Raw genomic sequence first — 15,129 nt, forward strand, 5'->3', positions numbered from 1 at the left:
ATGACTACTTGTGCTCCACATTTTTTTTGCCCGTAGGCAACAGCATGTTGAGAGAAATGTACTCAAATGTCGCAGTGAACAGTAGCAGTAAAAAAAGATGTCCTTGCACATGTCAGACGAGCCGAGCGACGTACTGTAAGTTCTTTTCTTCCCTCCTCTTCCCCTGCGTCGGCCCCTTCTCACAACACCGAGGTAATCTCATCTTGGATCTGAGAGATCAGGATCTGGGACAGCACGATGCCTGCAATCTAGAGGACAGTAGCAGCCACTTTAGATTACAGAACAGACTCTGTGTAACTGTACAGCCTGTGCCGAGCATCTCAAGGTCCCTTGTGCTCATTTGGCACACTGCAGAAGCCTTTCACAATTAAATAAGACTGTTTGGATTGTGCAACTTCAAATTACTGTCTACTCATATTAACAGGATTCTAAGAATCCATACATGTCTCTTCCTAAAGCTCTGATCACAAAGTGTTTCTCGCAGCGAGATCACAGATAAAGTGGCAAACACGGCTTTTAATGGAGCTTTTCAATAATTAACAGTTTGATTTAAATGTGGCTTGTTATGCAGACAAATCCAGTAATAGTGTTTAGTTAGGATGTGAGGGACAAAAAAAGAGAACTTCATCATCAGATTTCCTGCACATCAAAGCAAACTGGAGTACTTGTGCAATTGTTTTGACAGGACTCATGGGTAATTCACATGCTTCCCTCTTAGCAGATTCTTTGGGGACCCAATCAGCCTGATATCAGAGCGAGAGAGATCGGGGTAAAGATCCAGTGGCAAAGCTGCACGCTGTGGCACAATGCAACGTGCCAGTAGAGGCGTAATTTTTATAAGTAAGCACTAATAATTTAGAAGCAGCTTTTGATAAGTGCTAATCTGATTTCATGGCCAATCTAACATATTGACTTATTAACAGTACTTAATGCTGTGGGATTTGAGGTGTTTTGTGCAGTGGTGCTCAGTGAGTAGGTGGGAATTGTGGGTATGCTTTTTTTTCTCTGGCACATAATCTTACATTATCACCTGCACACTTCTTCCTCGGTTGCACATTAACTTGAGCTTTTGGTCTGGAACTGTGTAATAAATGAATAATGTGCAGTTAAAAATTCATTGTCCCATTGTGCCTAGTTATTGCTATCTAGGTATAACCCTCCATTTTAAATCAGTTCTTTCCCAGCAGCCTCACATTAACCTTACACCCTGTTGGTTTCTTTTAGAATAGGGTTTTTATTAAAAAAAATGTTTTTCCTTTTGTACAGAGACATGGTTATTCCATGTGAGACATTCTGTACCTTTGCAGGGAACTTGTTCTCCGATTGATGTTTGTACGTGTGTTACTTCAAGTGCACAGTCCTGATTGATGAAGTGTTGCTTGGACTTTTTCGCAGCCCCGTCCAAATGCACCTGCAAGCCTGTCTTTGAGGGAGCAAAGCCTGTCAATATGTTGATCGCCACACGCTCAATCCAGTGAGCCTCTAGTTGATTCCTGTATTGACTTGTGTGTGTTTGTGTATGAGCTTATTTAAGACAAAACAAGAGACATTTCAGCCCAGAATTGTCTGATGTTACTAATGGCAAAAGACTGTTGCCAATTAGTGAACAGCCTAAATTAAAGGGATAAGGAAAGGTTTGAATTTTTTTCAAGTGGGTTTTTGAGGTATTTATTTTTTGTTGTAGCAGGCAGAAGTATAAACTTGAAAGCAAAGCAATGTCCCTCTGTTGACGGGGCAGCAGCAAAACATATTTTAGCAACCTGAAAAAGGCCCACCTAAAAAACAAATCAGCTACAGGGTAAGCCATATTTTCAGATATTTTCACCACTTTTCACGTAGGGGGAACTGAAAGCATTATCTATGTTCTCATTGACAAAAACAGTAATTTTACCTTACAGAACATTGGAGTTGTTGGTGTACTGCTGCTGTTTTTGTTTGTTGTTGTGGGATTTAGGTGAATCTGAACTAAAACACCAAATTCACACAAACACAATCTAACCCTTGGAGGCAGCAGTAGACCAGCAACTTCTATGATTTGTCAAGGTAAAATGACAGCTTTAGTTTCCTATCCGAGTGTCTAATGGCAAGGTAAAGCGGTGAAAATATTCTAAATATATACACAAACTTATATAGATTTGCTGCTGTCCCTGCCCACAGAGGTACATTGCTTAGCTTCCATGTTGTTACCCCCGCCTGCTTCTCCAAACTTAAGAGCATGCTGACCGACTGCTGTAGGTTCTACACCAGGGGTGGGCAATTCATTTTCCCAAAGGGCCACATGACCAATACTACGAAGGTTGCTGAGGCCGGACCAAAATTCTGAACTAAATTCTGCTCAATATTAATTTAATCGCCTTATAAAATACAGTAAATTATCTGGTTTTTAGCTGCTACTTTTAATAATACATGTTATGATGAGACTGTTAATGTGGAGTAAATCAAATATAGCAGTAAAAAGTAGTAAATACTCCAATCACTAGATCACTTTTCCATTTATTTTAAACACAACTGTAAATTACCTTTAGCAAGGTTCCTATTGGTATTTTTGTTTCATATAGCTTGTTTTTCATGTTTGTAAAACACCTAGAAAATATACAATGTTGTGATGCTTTTATCTTGAAAAGGTGCCGTCCAGTGTGAAACGGGTGCTTTAATTTTGAAAGGTTGTGACAGGAAATAACAGGTGGAACGGTTAAATGAAAAACGAACAGTAAATAATAACGAGTGCGCCGCAACTCATATAAAGTTGATATAAAGTGTGAAAAATGTTTCTATAGTGCTGGCTGACAGGACACAAGGTTTGTTAAAGTTTATTTTCTTCTGTCATATATGTTAGTGGCTATATTTGTTGTCTTAGCTGTAGTAAAAGTGCTTGTTTGCTCAAGTGCTAATGATAATGTTTGCAGAGGTGGGCAGAGTAGCCAAAAAATGTAGTCAAGTAAAAGTACTGTTACTTAAGATTATAATTACTCAAGTAAAAGTAAAAGTACTCATAAAAATAATTACTCAAGTAAGAGTAAAAAAGTATGCAGTGAAAAGACTACTCAAGTACTCAAGAGTACAAGTAATGCGTTTTCTCCGGATTTATTTTTGAAAGCAACACAAACGGTATAAAATAGTAGCAAACAACATATAAAACAGCAATCTTCAAACTAAAGATACAATATATTGCCATAAGTTGCGAAGGGTGGACCGACATCATATTAAGTCCTATGGATTAAGAATGGGATGTCACTTTAATGCTCAGTGGGTTCTTCCATTTTCTCCGTAAAATATTCGTGTTCTGCTCCTGTGAAAATAGCCAAGCACACTTGTTCGGCGCGGAACCGGAGCAGTTAAAAAGTGCGCATTCACTGCTGCTATGGCTATGACCAACATGACAACAAAAAAAAGTAACTACCATCACGTAGCCAAATAGAACGGCGTAAAAGTACCGTTCCTTCTTCAAATATATACTCAAGTAAAAGTATGGTCCAAAAAAGCTACTCCTAAAATTACAATTTATCCAAAAAGTTACTCAAGTATTTGTAACGAAGTAAATGTAGCGCGTTACTACCCACCTCTGAATGTTTGTTATTGCTCTTATGGTGGATTCACAAGGTACCTCGGTAACTCGGGTAACTCAGATATACGTAAATCACCTTCAAAATAAAAGCATTGCGGTTGTATTAATTTCTAATTTCTGGGTAACCTCACGCGCCAACCCCAATGCCCAGGTCTATTCCACACTGACTATGGATAAGTACCTCAAACATCCCCACTTCAGAACTATCCCTTTAAGAAAGTGTGTGTGTGGTGTTACCTGAGGCAAGGCGAGACCCAGGGCAAGAGCCCCCACCAGCAGCAGATGAGACTCAATCCACATCACTGCTTTGTCCGCACAGCCCACTGGATAGATTGACTTGTTTGCCTCCAGGTACTTCTGGGTTTGAACACCAAATCCACACATAGTGTTGATCACTGTCTGCATGCCAGATGGACAAAGGCAGAGAGACAGAAAACATGAGCGTATGAGAGCCTTTCTCTTTTTAGTCCTGTCGATTACACCCGAAGATGGTATTCAAAAGATGCTTTCACAGACTGCTGTTTCACTTGTCTTGTGTTGTTGTGCATTGACAAATATATTAACTGTTGTGACAGCCAAGGGAGAGTTTTGCAGAGGCCTGTTGACTGTAGATACTTTGAATAAAGATGAGGGGGAATAAAACAGTGAGAGAGCAATACAACCATGTCCATTTGATGTGACAAGAAAGACTATTGAATCCCTGGCGTAGCCATGCAGTTCCAGCCTGTGAACAGTAGGTTGCAGCACTGCATCAGCTCCTCAAGTGCTTAATTAATTGATTTTTCACCCATGTAGAAAAAGGTTGCTGTGATCTGTTTTCCATGTAGCATGATGTATAATCAATATTAGTGTGATGGATCTACATGCACTCTTTAGTTAGTCTGTCAGCTGCGCTTCTGTAAGCTGTGCTGCTTTGTCTGCCCTGATGTTAGACAACCATTTTGTATGTGTCTTTGTGCGAGTGCAGATGTGTGTATTCATGCATGCATGAGAACACTTTACAGGCATTCTGCTTTGTGTATGCAAGCATACACCCTTATCTGCACACAGTTAATTGCCATGCATGTGCGGGCAGCTGTGAGTGTGGATTCTGTGCAGACAAAGTGTCATAAAACCTTCACGAATAAGGTTTTTTTAATGGGTAATCCCCATTGGCAACACTGCTACAAAGGTTGGTCATGATTCTGTAGACTCTAGCAAATCAATGCTCTAAATATTGGCTATGACCATTAAACCCCAGCTGGTTGGCTTCAGCCGTGATGCAGTGTCTGGCTTGACTTTACCTGGATTATTACGTCATTTTTTCTTGCAAATCACCCCACGGAGCTGGCTCCTGACTCACTAAGACACTTAAAGTCACACACCAATCATTAATGCAGGCTGCAGATTGTCCACAGGGGAGTGGTCATTATCAGACCTGCCTTACGCATCAGAACTTATTTCGCCCAGAGGAAAGGGAACTAATAGTAACAGCAGTTTATACCTGCAGATGTAGACACGTTGATGTCGCCTCCAGGCAAAGATATAAATAGCTTCTGCAGTTTTGACACTTGTGTACTTATCCAGTGTCACAATAATAATAGTGTTTGCCATTGTCAAGAAACTCTAGCTCCATTTGAGCATCCAAAGATCACTAATGGTGTATGTTTTGTACTCAATCACTTCAAAGATATTTGTTTTATTGTATCTTTCATCATTAACAGTAGTTAGTCAGTGTATGTGGGTGAATAATTGAAACAACTAAAAAACTACAACTGCTTACACTCATTAAGCCTTATAATCAACAAATTGACATTCCCATTTAATTTTAAGACACACTTTCTGTTGGCCCTCTGAGAGAGGAGGTTGTTCTGTTTAGCCCCAAAACAATCAGTAGTAAGTGCCCTAACTGTCCCCAGCCAGCTCATTCTTTTGATACAGAAGCTCAAGGAGCAGTCTACTACTTTTCTTTTTCCACATGAAAAAGAAAAAAGAAATATCTTAATTTTTGTTGATATTGGAGTTAGGGACATTTTTCCATTACTATTTTTCATGACTGTAGTTAGCCAGCTGTGTGTAAAGGTGATGCCCCAACGCTTAATCCTGTGTAATAAGCTCCACTGGTCAATTGTCCCTCTAACTGTTGGGAAAGACAGTGGCGGTTCTACACGGGGGCCTCCAGGGGCCACTGCCCCTGTGAAGAAGCCTTTGGCCCCTGCTGTGGCCCCTGGGTCAAATTAATAATAAAATTACCAATTCTTAACAATGAACAATGGAACAATTCTAACCTTTTTTTTGTTCAAACAATATCTCATTGTACACAAAAGAAACCCAGAATGTGAACATTGTATAATAGTTTTACTCTATGGAGTCTTATTGGGCTATTTTGTCAATTTTTTAAATCCTTTTCATGTCTTTGTAAGTTTTTTTTTGTTTTGTTTTTTTTTTATATTTTTTTGGCCATTTTCAAGGCTTTATTGATAGTGAGACAGATAGAAAGGGGGTGACAGAGGGGAGGACATGCGGCAAAGGGAGCTCAGGCCGGATTCGAACCCGGCTCCGCCGCAGCGAGGACTGTAGCCTCTGCACATGGGGCGCCTGTGTAACCCACTACGCTACAGACCACCCGACTTTGTAAGTCATTTTGTGTCTTTTTTGTGTCTTTTTTTGGTAATTTTGTGTCTGTTGTGTCTTTTTTAGTTATTTTGTGTCTTTTTTTGTCATTTTGTATCTTTTTTGTCATTGGTGTCATTTATGTGTCTTTTTGTGTCTGTTTTAGTTATTTTGTGTCTTCTCTGTGTCTGTTTTAGTTATTTTGTGTCTTTTTTTGTCATTTTTATGTCTTCTGTGGGTTTTTTTTGGTTATTCTATCTTCTCATTTTGTGTCTTTTTTGGTAATTTTGTGTCTTTTTTTGTAATTTTGTGTCTGTTGTGTCTTTTTTAGTTATTTTGTGTCTTTTTTTAGTCATTTTGTGTCTTTTTTGTCATTGGTGTCATTTATGTGTCTTTGTGTCTGTTTTAGTTATTTTGTCTTTTTTGTGTCTGTTTTAGTTATTTTGTGTCTTTTTTTGTCATTGGTGTCATTTATGTGTCTTTTTGTGTCTGTTTTAGTTATTTTGTGTCTTTTTTGTGTCTGTTTTAGTTATTTTGTGTCTTTTTTTGTCATTGGTGTCATTTATGTGTCTTTTTTGTGTCTGTTTTAGTTATTTTGTGTCTTTTTTTGTCATTTTTATGTCTTCTGTGGGGTTTTTTTGGTTAATCTATCTTCTCATTTTGTGTCTTTTTTGGTCATTTTGTGTCTTTTTGTGTCTTTTTTTTGGTAATTTTGTGTCTGTTGTGTCTTTTTTAGTTATTTTGTGTCTTTTTTTGTCATTGGTGTCATTTATGTGTCTTTTTTGTGTCTGTTTTAGTTATTTTGTGAATTTTTTTGTCATTTTTATGTCTTCTGTGGGGTTTTTTTTGGTTAATCTATCTTCTCATTTTGTGTCTTTTTTGGTCATTTTGTGTCTTTTTGTGTCTTTTTTTGTCATTGGTGTCATTTATGTGTCTTTTTTGTGTCTGTTTTAGTTATTTTGTGTCTTTTTTGGTCATTTTGTGTCTTTTTGTGTCCTTTTTTTGGTAATTTTGTGTCTGTTGTGTCTGTTTTAGTTATTTTGTGTCTTCTTTGTGTCTGTTTTAGTTATTTTGTGTCTTTTTTTGTCATTTTTATGTCTTCTGTGGGGTTTTTTTGGTTATTCTATCTTCTCATTTTGTGTCTTTTTTGGTAATTCTGTGTCTTTTTTTGGTAATTTTGTGTCTGTTGTGTCTTTTTTAGTTATTTTGTGTCTTTTTTTAGTCATTTTGTGTCTTTTTTGTCATTGGTGTCATTTATGTGTCTTTTTGTGTCTGTTTTAGTTATTTTGTCTTTTTTGTGTCTGTTTTAGTTATTTTGTGTCTTTTTTTGTCATTGGTGTCATTTATGTGTCTTTTTGTGTCTGTTTTAGTTATTTTGTGTCTTTTTTGTGTCTGTTATAGTTATTTTGTGTCTTTTTTTGTCATTGGTGTCATTTATGTGTCTTTTTTGTGTCTGTTTTAGTTATTTTGTGTCTTTTTTTGTCATTTTTATGTCTTCTGTGGGGTTTTTTTGGTTAATCTATCTTCTCATTTTGTGTCTTTTTTGGTCATTTTGTGTCTTTTTGTGTCTTTTTTTTGGTAATTTTGTGTCTGTTGTGTCTTTTTTATTATTTTGTGTCTTTTTTGTCATTGGTGTCATTTATGTGTCTTTTTTGTGTCTGTTTTAGTTATTTTGTGAATTTTTTTGTCATTTTTATGTCTTCTGTGGGTTTTTTTTGGGTTATTCTATCTTCTCATTTTGTGTCTTTTTTGGTAATTTTGTGTCTTTTTGTATCTTTTTTTGGTAATTTTGTGTCTGTTGTGTCTTTTTTAGTTATTTTGTGTCTTTTTTTAGTCATTTTGTGTCTTTTTTGTCATTGGTGTCATTTATGTGTCTTTTTGTGTCTGTTTTAATTATTTTGTGTCTTTTTTGTGTCTGTTTTAGTTATTTTGTGTCTTTTTTGTCATTTTTATGTCTTCTGTGGGTTTTTTTTGGTTATTCTATCTTCTCATTTTGTGTCTTTTTTGGTCATTTTGTGTCTTTTTGTGTCTTTTTTTTTGGTAATTTTGTGTCTGTTGTGTCTTTTTTAGTTATTTTGTGTCTTTTTTGTCATTGGTGTCATTTATGTGTCTTTTTGTGTCTGTTTTAGTTATTTTGTGTCTTTTTTTGTCATTGGTGTCATTTATGTGTCTTTTTTGTGTCTGTTTTAGTTATTTTGTGTCTTTTTTGTCATTTTGTGTCTTTTTGTGTCCTTTTTTTGGTAATTTTGTGTCTGTTGTGTCTTTTTTAGTTATTTTGTGTCTTTTTTGTCATTGGTGTCATTTATGTGTCTTTTTTGTGTCTGTTTTAGTTATTTTGTGAATTTTTTGTAATTTTTATGTCTTCTGTGGGGGTTTTTTTGGTTATTCTATCTTCTCATTTTGTGTCTTTTTTGGTCATTTTGTGTCTTTTTGTGTCTTCTTTTGGTAATTTTGTGTCTGTTGTGTCTTTTTTAGTTATTTTGTGTCTTTTTTTAGTCATTTTGTGTCTTTTTTGTCATTGGTGTCATTTATGTGTCTTTTTGTGTCTGTTTTAGTTATTTTGTGTCTTTTTTGTGTCTGTTTTAGTTATTTTGTGTTTTTTTATGTCTTCTGTGGGTTTTTTTTGGTTATTCTATCTTCTCATTTTGTGTCTTTTTTGGTCATTTTGTGTCTTTTTTTGTCATTTATGTGTCTTTTTTGTGTCTGTTTTAGTTATTTTGTGTCTTTTTTTGTCATTTTGTGTCTTTTTGTGTCCTTTTTTTGGTAATTTTGTGTCTGTTGTGTCTGTTTTAGTTATTTTGTGTCTTCTTTGTGTCTGTTTTAGTTATTTTGTGTCTTTTTTTGTCATTTTTATGTCTTCTGTGGGGTTTTTTTGGTTATTCTATCTTCTCATTTTGTGTCTTTTTTGGTAATTCTGTGTCTTTTTTTGGTAATTTTGTGTCTGTTGTGTCTTTTTTAGTTATTTTGTGTCTTTTTTTAGTCATTTTGTGTCTTTTTTGTCATTGGTGTCATTTATGTGTCTTTTTGTGTCTGTTTTAGTTATTTTGTCTTTTTTGTGTCTGTTTTAGTTATTTTGTGTCTTTTGTCATTGGTGTCATTTATGTGTCTTTTTGTGTCTGTTTTAGTTATTTTGTGTCTGTTATAGTTATTTTGTGTCTTTTTTTGTCATTGGTGTCATTTATGTGTCTTTTTTGTGTCTGTTTTAGTTATTTTGTGTCTTTTTTTTGTCATTTTTATGTCTTCTGTGGGGTTTTTTTGGTTAATCTATCTTCTCATTTTGTGTCTTTTTTGGTCATTTTGTGTCTTTTTGTGTCTTTTTTTTGGTCATTTTGTGTCTGTTGTGTCTTTTTTATTATTTTGTGTCTTTTTTGTCATTGGTGTCATTTATGTGTCTTTTTTGTGTCTGTTTTAGTTATTTTGTGAATTTTTTTGTCATTTTTATGTCTTCTGTGGGTTTTTTTTGGGTTATTCTATCTTCTCATTTTGTGTCTTTTTTGGTCATTTTGTGTCTTTTTGTATCTTTTTTTGGTAATTTTGTGTCTGTTGTGTCTTTTTTAGTTATTTTGTGTCTTTTTTTAGTCATTTTGTGTCTTTTTTGTCATTGGTGTCATTTATGTGTCTTTTTGTGTCTGTTTTAGTTATTTTGTGTCTTTTTTGTGTCTGTTTTAGTTATTTTGTGTCTTTTTTGTGATTTTTATGTCTTCTGTGGGGTTTTTTTGGTTATTCTATCTTCTCATTTTGTGTCTTTTTTGGTCATTTTGTGTCTTTTTTTTTGGTAATTTTGTGTCTGTTGTGTCTTTTTTAGTTATTTTGTGTCTTTTTTGTCATTGGTGTCATTTATGTGTCTTTTTGTGTCTGTTTTAGTTATTTCGTGTCTTTTTTTGTCATTTTGTGTCTTTTTGTGTCCTTTTTTTGGTAATTTTGTGTCTGTTGTGTCTTTTTTAGTTATTTTGTGTCTTTTTTGTCATTGGTGTCATTTATGTGTCTTTTTTGTGTCTGTTTTAGTTATTTTGTGAATTTTTTGTAATTTTTATGTCTTCTGTGGGGTTTTTTTTGGTTATTCTATCTTCTCATTTTGTGTCTTTTTTGGTCATTTTGTGTCTTTTTGTGTCTTTTTTTGGTAATTTTGTGTCTGTTGTGTCTTTTTTAGTTATTTTGTGTCTTTTTTTAGTCATTTTGTGTGTTTTTTGTCATTGGTGTCATTTATGTGTCTTTTTGTGTCTGTTTTAGTTATTTTGTGTCTTTTTTGTGTCTGTTTTAGTTATTTTGTGTTTTTTTATGTCTTCTGTGGGGTTTTTTTTGGTTATTCTATCTTCTCATTTTGTGTCTTTTTTGGTCATTTTGTGTCTTTTTGTGTCTTTTTTTGGTAATTTTGTGTCTGTTGTGTCTTTTTTAGTTATTTTGTGTCTTTTTTGACATTGGTGTCATTTATGTGTCTTTTTTGTGTCTGTTTTAGTTATTTTGTGTCTTTTTTTGTCATTTTTATGTCTTCTGTGGGGTTTTTTTTTTGGTTATTCTATCTTCTCATTTCGTGTCTTTTTTTGGTCATTTTGTGTCTTTTTCAAGACATTCAAAGATTTTGAATGCTTAAATATCATCTTTGCCATTTTTTCATGCTAATGTGCCCCTCTGATTAAACACTGGCCCCTCCTTGGCCCCCACAGTAAAACTGGTCTAGAACCGCCACTGGGGGAAGAGCTGTCAGTGAGCACACACACCAGAGCTCTTTCAAACTGTGAACAGATCTGAGATGTGTGCAACAGTTCAGAGGTCAGGGAACAGGATGGCTCTTTGCAATTGTAAAGTGTAGGTAGCTATTCAGAAGCTATTCCTTTTCTGTAGACAGCACAGATCAGCATATCTACATTGACATCTCACTTATGTTACCCAGAGATCTGAGGTTTGGCAAGTAACCTAGTTTTACATTTTTTCCTTGCCTGTAATGTTTAATGCACAGTGCACACGAGAGGATTTTCAAATCTTATCTGATTTTAAAAATGTGCAAGACACAGACATAACGACAGATTTAAACACACACACACACACGCACACACACATACACACCAAATGATTCTGAGGCTTGGAATCCCATAGAAACATGATCAAACATGACTTAATAAAAAAACATGGAGACGGACTGATGTCATCTTGTGTGCTATGTTTTGCACCAAAAAATGAACAAAATGGATAAATGAATAATGAATGATTATAGAATGGGTTTAGTCATTACTGAGAAGACTTTTACATTTTGCAGCGCGAGGTAGAGGTGAGTTGAAAACATTTTTTTTTTTACTTTTTGGTTTCGTCTGCATGAATCAGGACTCAAAAGTTGTATTTGTGGTGTGTTCCTCCATGTTTTTTTTTCACACTGGAGAATTTCAAGTTGTTATTTTGATATTAAAGATTGGAAATCAGGAAGACTGCTCCATCATTAAGATTATGTCTGTAAACTCACCACACTACAGGATCAGCTGGGGAGATAATCTGTTCAGACCAGCCTTGAATTGGTTGTCTGGAAGGCCAAATTGGACCCATAGTCTGCCTAATTATTCTCGAGTGTCTGCAGCCAGCACATGTGGCGAAGTTTAGGCGAGTTCAGGTTCAGAAGTTTGAAACTATAACAGACTGTGTGTCCTTGGTGACTACACATTTTTTAGACAGAGCATCTTGGAACCCAATTAATAACTTCTTCTTTTATAGTTTACGAATACTGCTAACTGGCATTTAACCAAATCAGAATTGTTTTTTCAAAGCAGTGTTTTTAAATCTAAATGGAGTTTTCCATTAAGCTTTTATATCACTTTGTCTATACAGTGTGGGTCACGCACCTCTCCAGGAACAGGAGTGCAACAGGAGTAAGGCACAGCACAGCGCTCGGTGCTGGGGTTCTCATGTGTACAATTAAAGTACAGGTTCCAGGACCAGTCTGTGTAGTTGTTCCACCCACAACATTTGAACTGAGTGAAATAAAGAAAGAGAAGGAGAGAGAGAGAGAGAAGAGCACAGCACAGATTTATATTTAGAAACGTGGCCTTGCTCCGTACTTTACATCCTGCCAGTCTGGGCTTCTCCCATGGGAAAACCCGAGCTCACGAGTGTGCCAGTGTGTGCAGATGGAGGAGAATATCACATGAGGAGACCTGCAGAGTACAGGAACTGCACGTAATATGTAGCCTCTCATGTGGAAATCCCTCACCCAGGCCAAAATAACAAACATATAACATACAGCTCTGTGGTGCCTGGTCGTGGTTTCCTGGTTTAGTGTTCAATAAACCACTAGCTGTGATCAATTTAAAGACTTGTGTGATGTGAATAACTGTGGACATAACCACAGCCACTGTATCTAAGTGGAATTGGCCAAAGCACCTCTTTCTGGATGTAATCCATCAGGTTCTGCAGATCCAGGTCATCCCTGTAATGCACGATGGCTTTCTTCACGAACTTTCCCAAAGCATCCCGAGTCTAAGAGAGGAGAAATATGGGAGGTTATACACAGAATAGAAGCTTTAATGAAAAATCGTGCCATGTTCTTAAGACATAATGTTAACACTATATGTTTATTATATACAGTCATGGAAAAAGTTACTAGACCAAGCTTGTTTTCTCCTTGCTCTCTTGTTCATTTAATTCCTTGTACAACTAAAGGTACATTTGCTTGGACAAATATAATGCCAAAAATAAAAAAATACCTGATAAGAGTTTAATGTCAGAGCTGATTTCTAGACATTTTCCATGGTTTTCTTGATAATGATTTTGGTTATTATCAAGAAAACCATGGGAAATGTCTAGATATCGGCTCTTAAATTAAACTCCTATGAGCTATTTTTGTTATCATTATATTTGTCCAAAAAAATTTACCTTTAGTTGTATCAGGCGTTAAATGAACAAGAAATTTTATTTTTTTTACTGTATTTTAAACACACTGAAAATGCATTATTATCTGCTTATAAGCACTGTATAATTATAGTTCAGAACACTTGTAAATATACATTTTTTTTGTAATATTAAGACTAAGAACCCCCCAGACTCACTTTTGTTAACACTTTCTATGACACCTGTGTCTATAATGCATTATTAACATACTCATTATTCATTCTAATGTGCATATAATGTTAAGGTAGGGGGGTAGGCTAACCCTAACCCTATAGGAAATCATAAATAAAATATATAACGCATTATAGAAATGGGCTTGCAAAAACAATGTCGGTGAGTGACCCATACTTGACCCTAAAATTAATATAAAATGCTTTATAATGTGCTATGGTTATTTTTTAAAGGCATTATAAATATTAATGGGTGCTTAGGACTATAATTATACAGTTTTAAAGAAATCATAAAGCATTACAGGTATGTTTATAATGTATTATAGACAGGGGCACCATAGAAAGTGTTACTGAAATGATTCTGGCAGGTTTTAATAACTTCATTAAACTGCCAGAGGTGAATTTATCTACACGTCTCTCTAACCTCCTAACATGCTCAGTGACTGGCTGAAACCTTTCAGGTTTTGTGGCTCAGTTAATTACTCAGGCTGCATCAATGGAGGATTACAAAGTGGCTTTTTCAGCAACCTCCTGTGGATAAACTGTGGAAATCCTCACACAACTCAAAATGGATCAAATCTGGGATCATGTCAAATCTAAGTTAAATCCATTCCTCAAGAGTGATCAGCCATGTATTCACGGTTAATCCGGTGACTTTCTGTGGATTTGATTCACTTTTATCTTTATTCTAAATTGTATATATGGTATTTGTGTTCCATTGCACTGCAAATGTATATTTTGTATATTTATATAAGGCCATCAGGGGACACATGTTGCAAATGAGCTTTTACATTACAAAGGCTATGATACGCAGCATTATTCTCTTCATTGAATATTCTATGCTCATGTATCTGCCCATGTAAAAATAAATAATAATGAAAGATGTCCGAGGGGGGCACGTGCTCTATAACATCCTGTTGTTTTTATTGTATGAACATCCTGTGGGATAAATCTGGATAAGAGGGCAGCAGAGCAGGAACTGCTGCAGTGTGGCTGCAGGAGTGCAGCGTAATGATAATAATAAAATCATTCATGCCTTGGAGATCAATGTACATGATGCATATTAAACATAGAGCACACAGGTTTTACGCTGTTTCAGCTGCAGTACATAATTACTTGAATTTGCCCATTTGTTAATATAATGTGGTAATTTTCCATTGCTCCACTTGAGCTGAATAAACAAAACACAGATTAAAATAGAAATGAAATACATTGATTTGTTTGAAAACTGTGTAATGAGGATTTCAAACTAGAAGAGGTTGATTCAAACAAACTTTATGTTGTTAGCTTTCATTGTCCATAATTTTATACTCATCTTATATAAATAGAGTGTTTGAAATGGTTTTTAATGCATACCTCCATCCTTTAAAATTCTGAAAACAAGAAGGGCCATGGTTATACAGGCTGAGTTCAGATGTAATGTATGCTAATAGGAGCACTGTATGCTAATGAGCTGCTGAACTTTAAAATTTCATTAGGCCTGAAATGAACTTGTGTGAGTGTGCCGAAGGCTCTCGGAATTGTTCTTCTTACAGCCGGCGTTCGAACGGGTTATATTGATAAATACTATGAGCTATATCAAAATAGCCCAGACTCTTTGTCCTGAAGTAGTTTTTACTAAATTGTTTTCGGATTTTTACAGCACCCTCCCCTCTCCCACGTGGTGCGTTCTGCTCGTGGGCTCCGAGCCCACCGTCACACCTCCCCATGTCATTAGTGGCAAAGTCTCCTTCAAGGGATCTGTTGAAATGGAACGTTTGGTTCCACTTTGAAGTGCCGAAGCATTTGAATCATTTAGCGAGGAAGGATGCTGGGAGGGTTGTTAAACTGCTCTGTTTAGCAGCAGGCAGTCCGAGCGCTGACAGAGAACACAAGGGAGAGGAGAGGTATCATCAGGCACCAGGCACCTCGCCACACACTGATGTCAGG

General features: G+C 35.8%; 1 protein-coding gene across 1 annotated transcript in view; it reads right to left on the reverse strand.

Moving 5' to 3' along the window:
- Positions 1–125: 125 nt before the first annotated feature.
- tspan33b (tetraspanin 33b) overlaps positions 126–15,129 on the reverse strand; it is a 40,105-nt gene continuing 25,101 nt past the window's right edge. The window contains exons 5-8 of the mRNA XM_059334369.1: positions 12,524–12,619; positions 11,986–12,114; positions 3,803–3,964; positions 126–248 (exon numbers count right to left, since the gene is read on the reverse strand). Coding sequence (XP_059190352.1) covers positions 180–248; positions 3,803–3,964; positions 11,986–12,114; positions 12,524–12,619 — 456 coding nt within the window. The 3' untranslated portion in view covers positions 126–179. The remainder of the gene's footprint in view (positions 249–3,802; positions 3,965–11,985; positions 12,115–12,523; positions 12,620–15,129) is intronic.

Source organism: Centropristis striata, chromosome 6 (genome assembly GCF_030273125.1).
Source record: "Centropristis striata isolate RG_2023a ecotype Rhode Island chromosome 6, C.striata_1.0, whole genome shotgun sequence".
Taxonomy (NCBI): Eukaryota; Metazoa; Chordata; class Actinopteri; order Perciformes; family Serranidae; genus Centropristis; species Centropristis striata.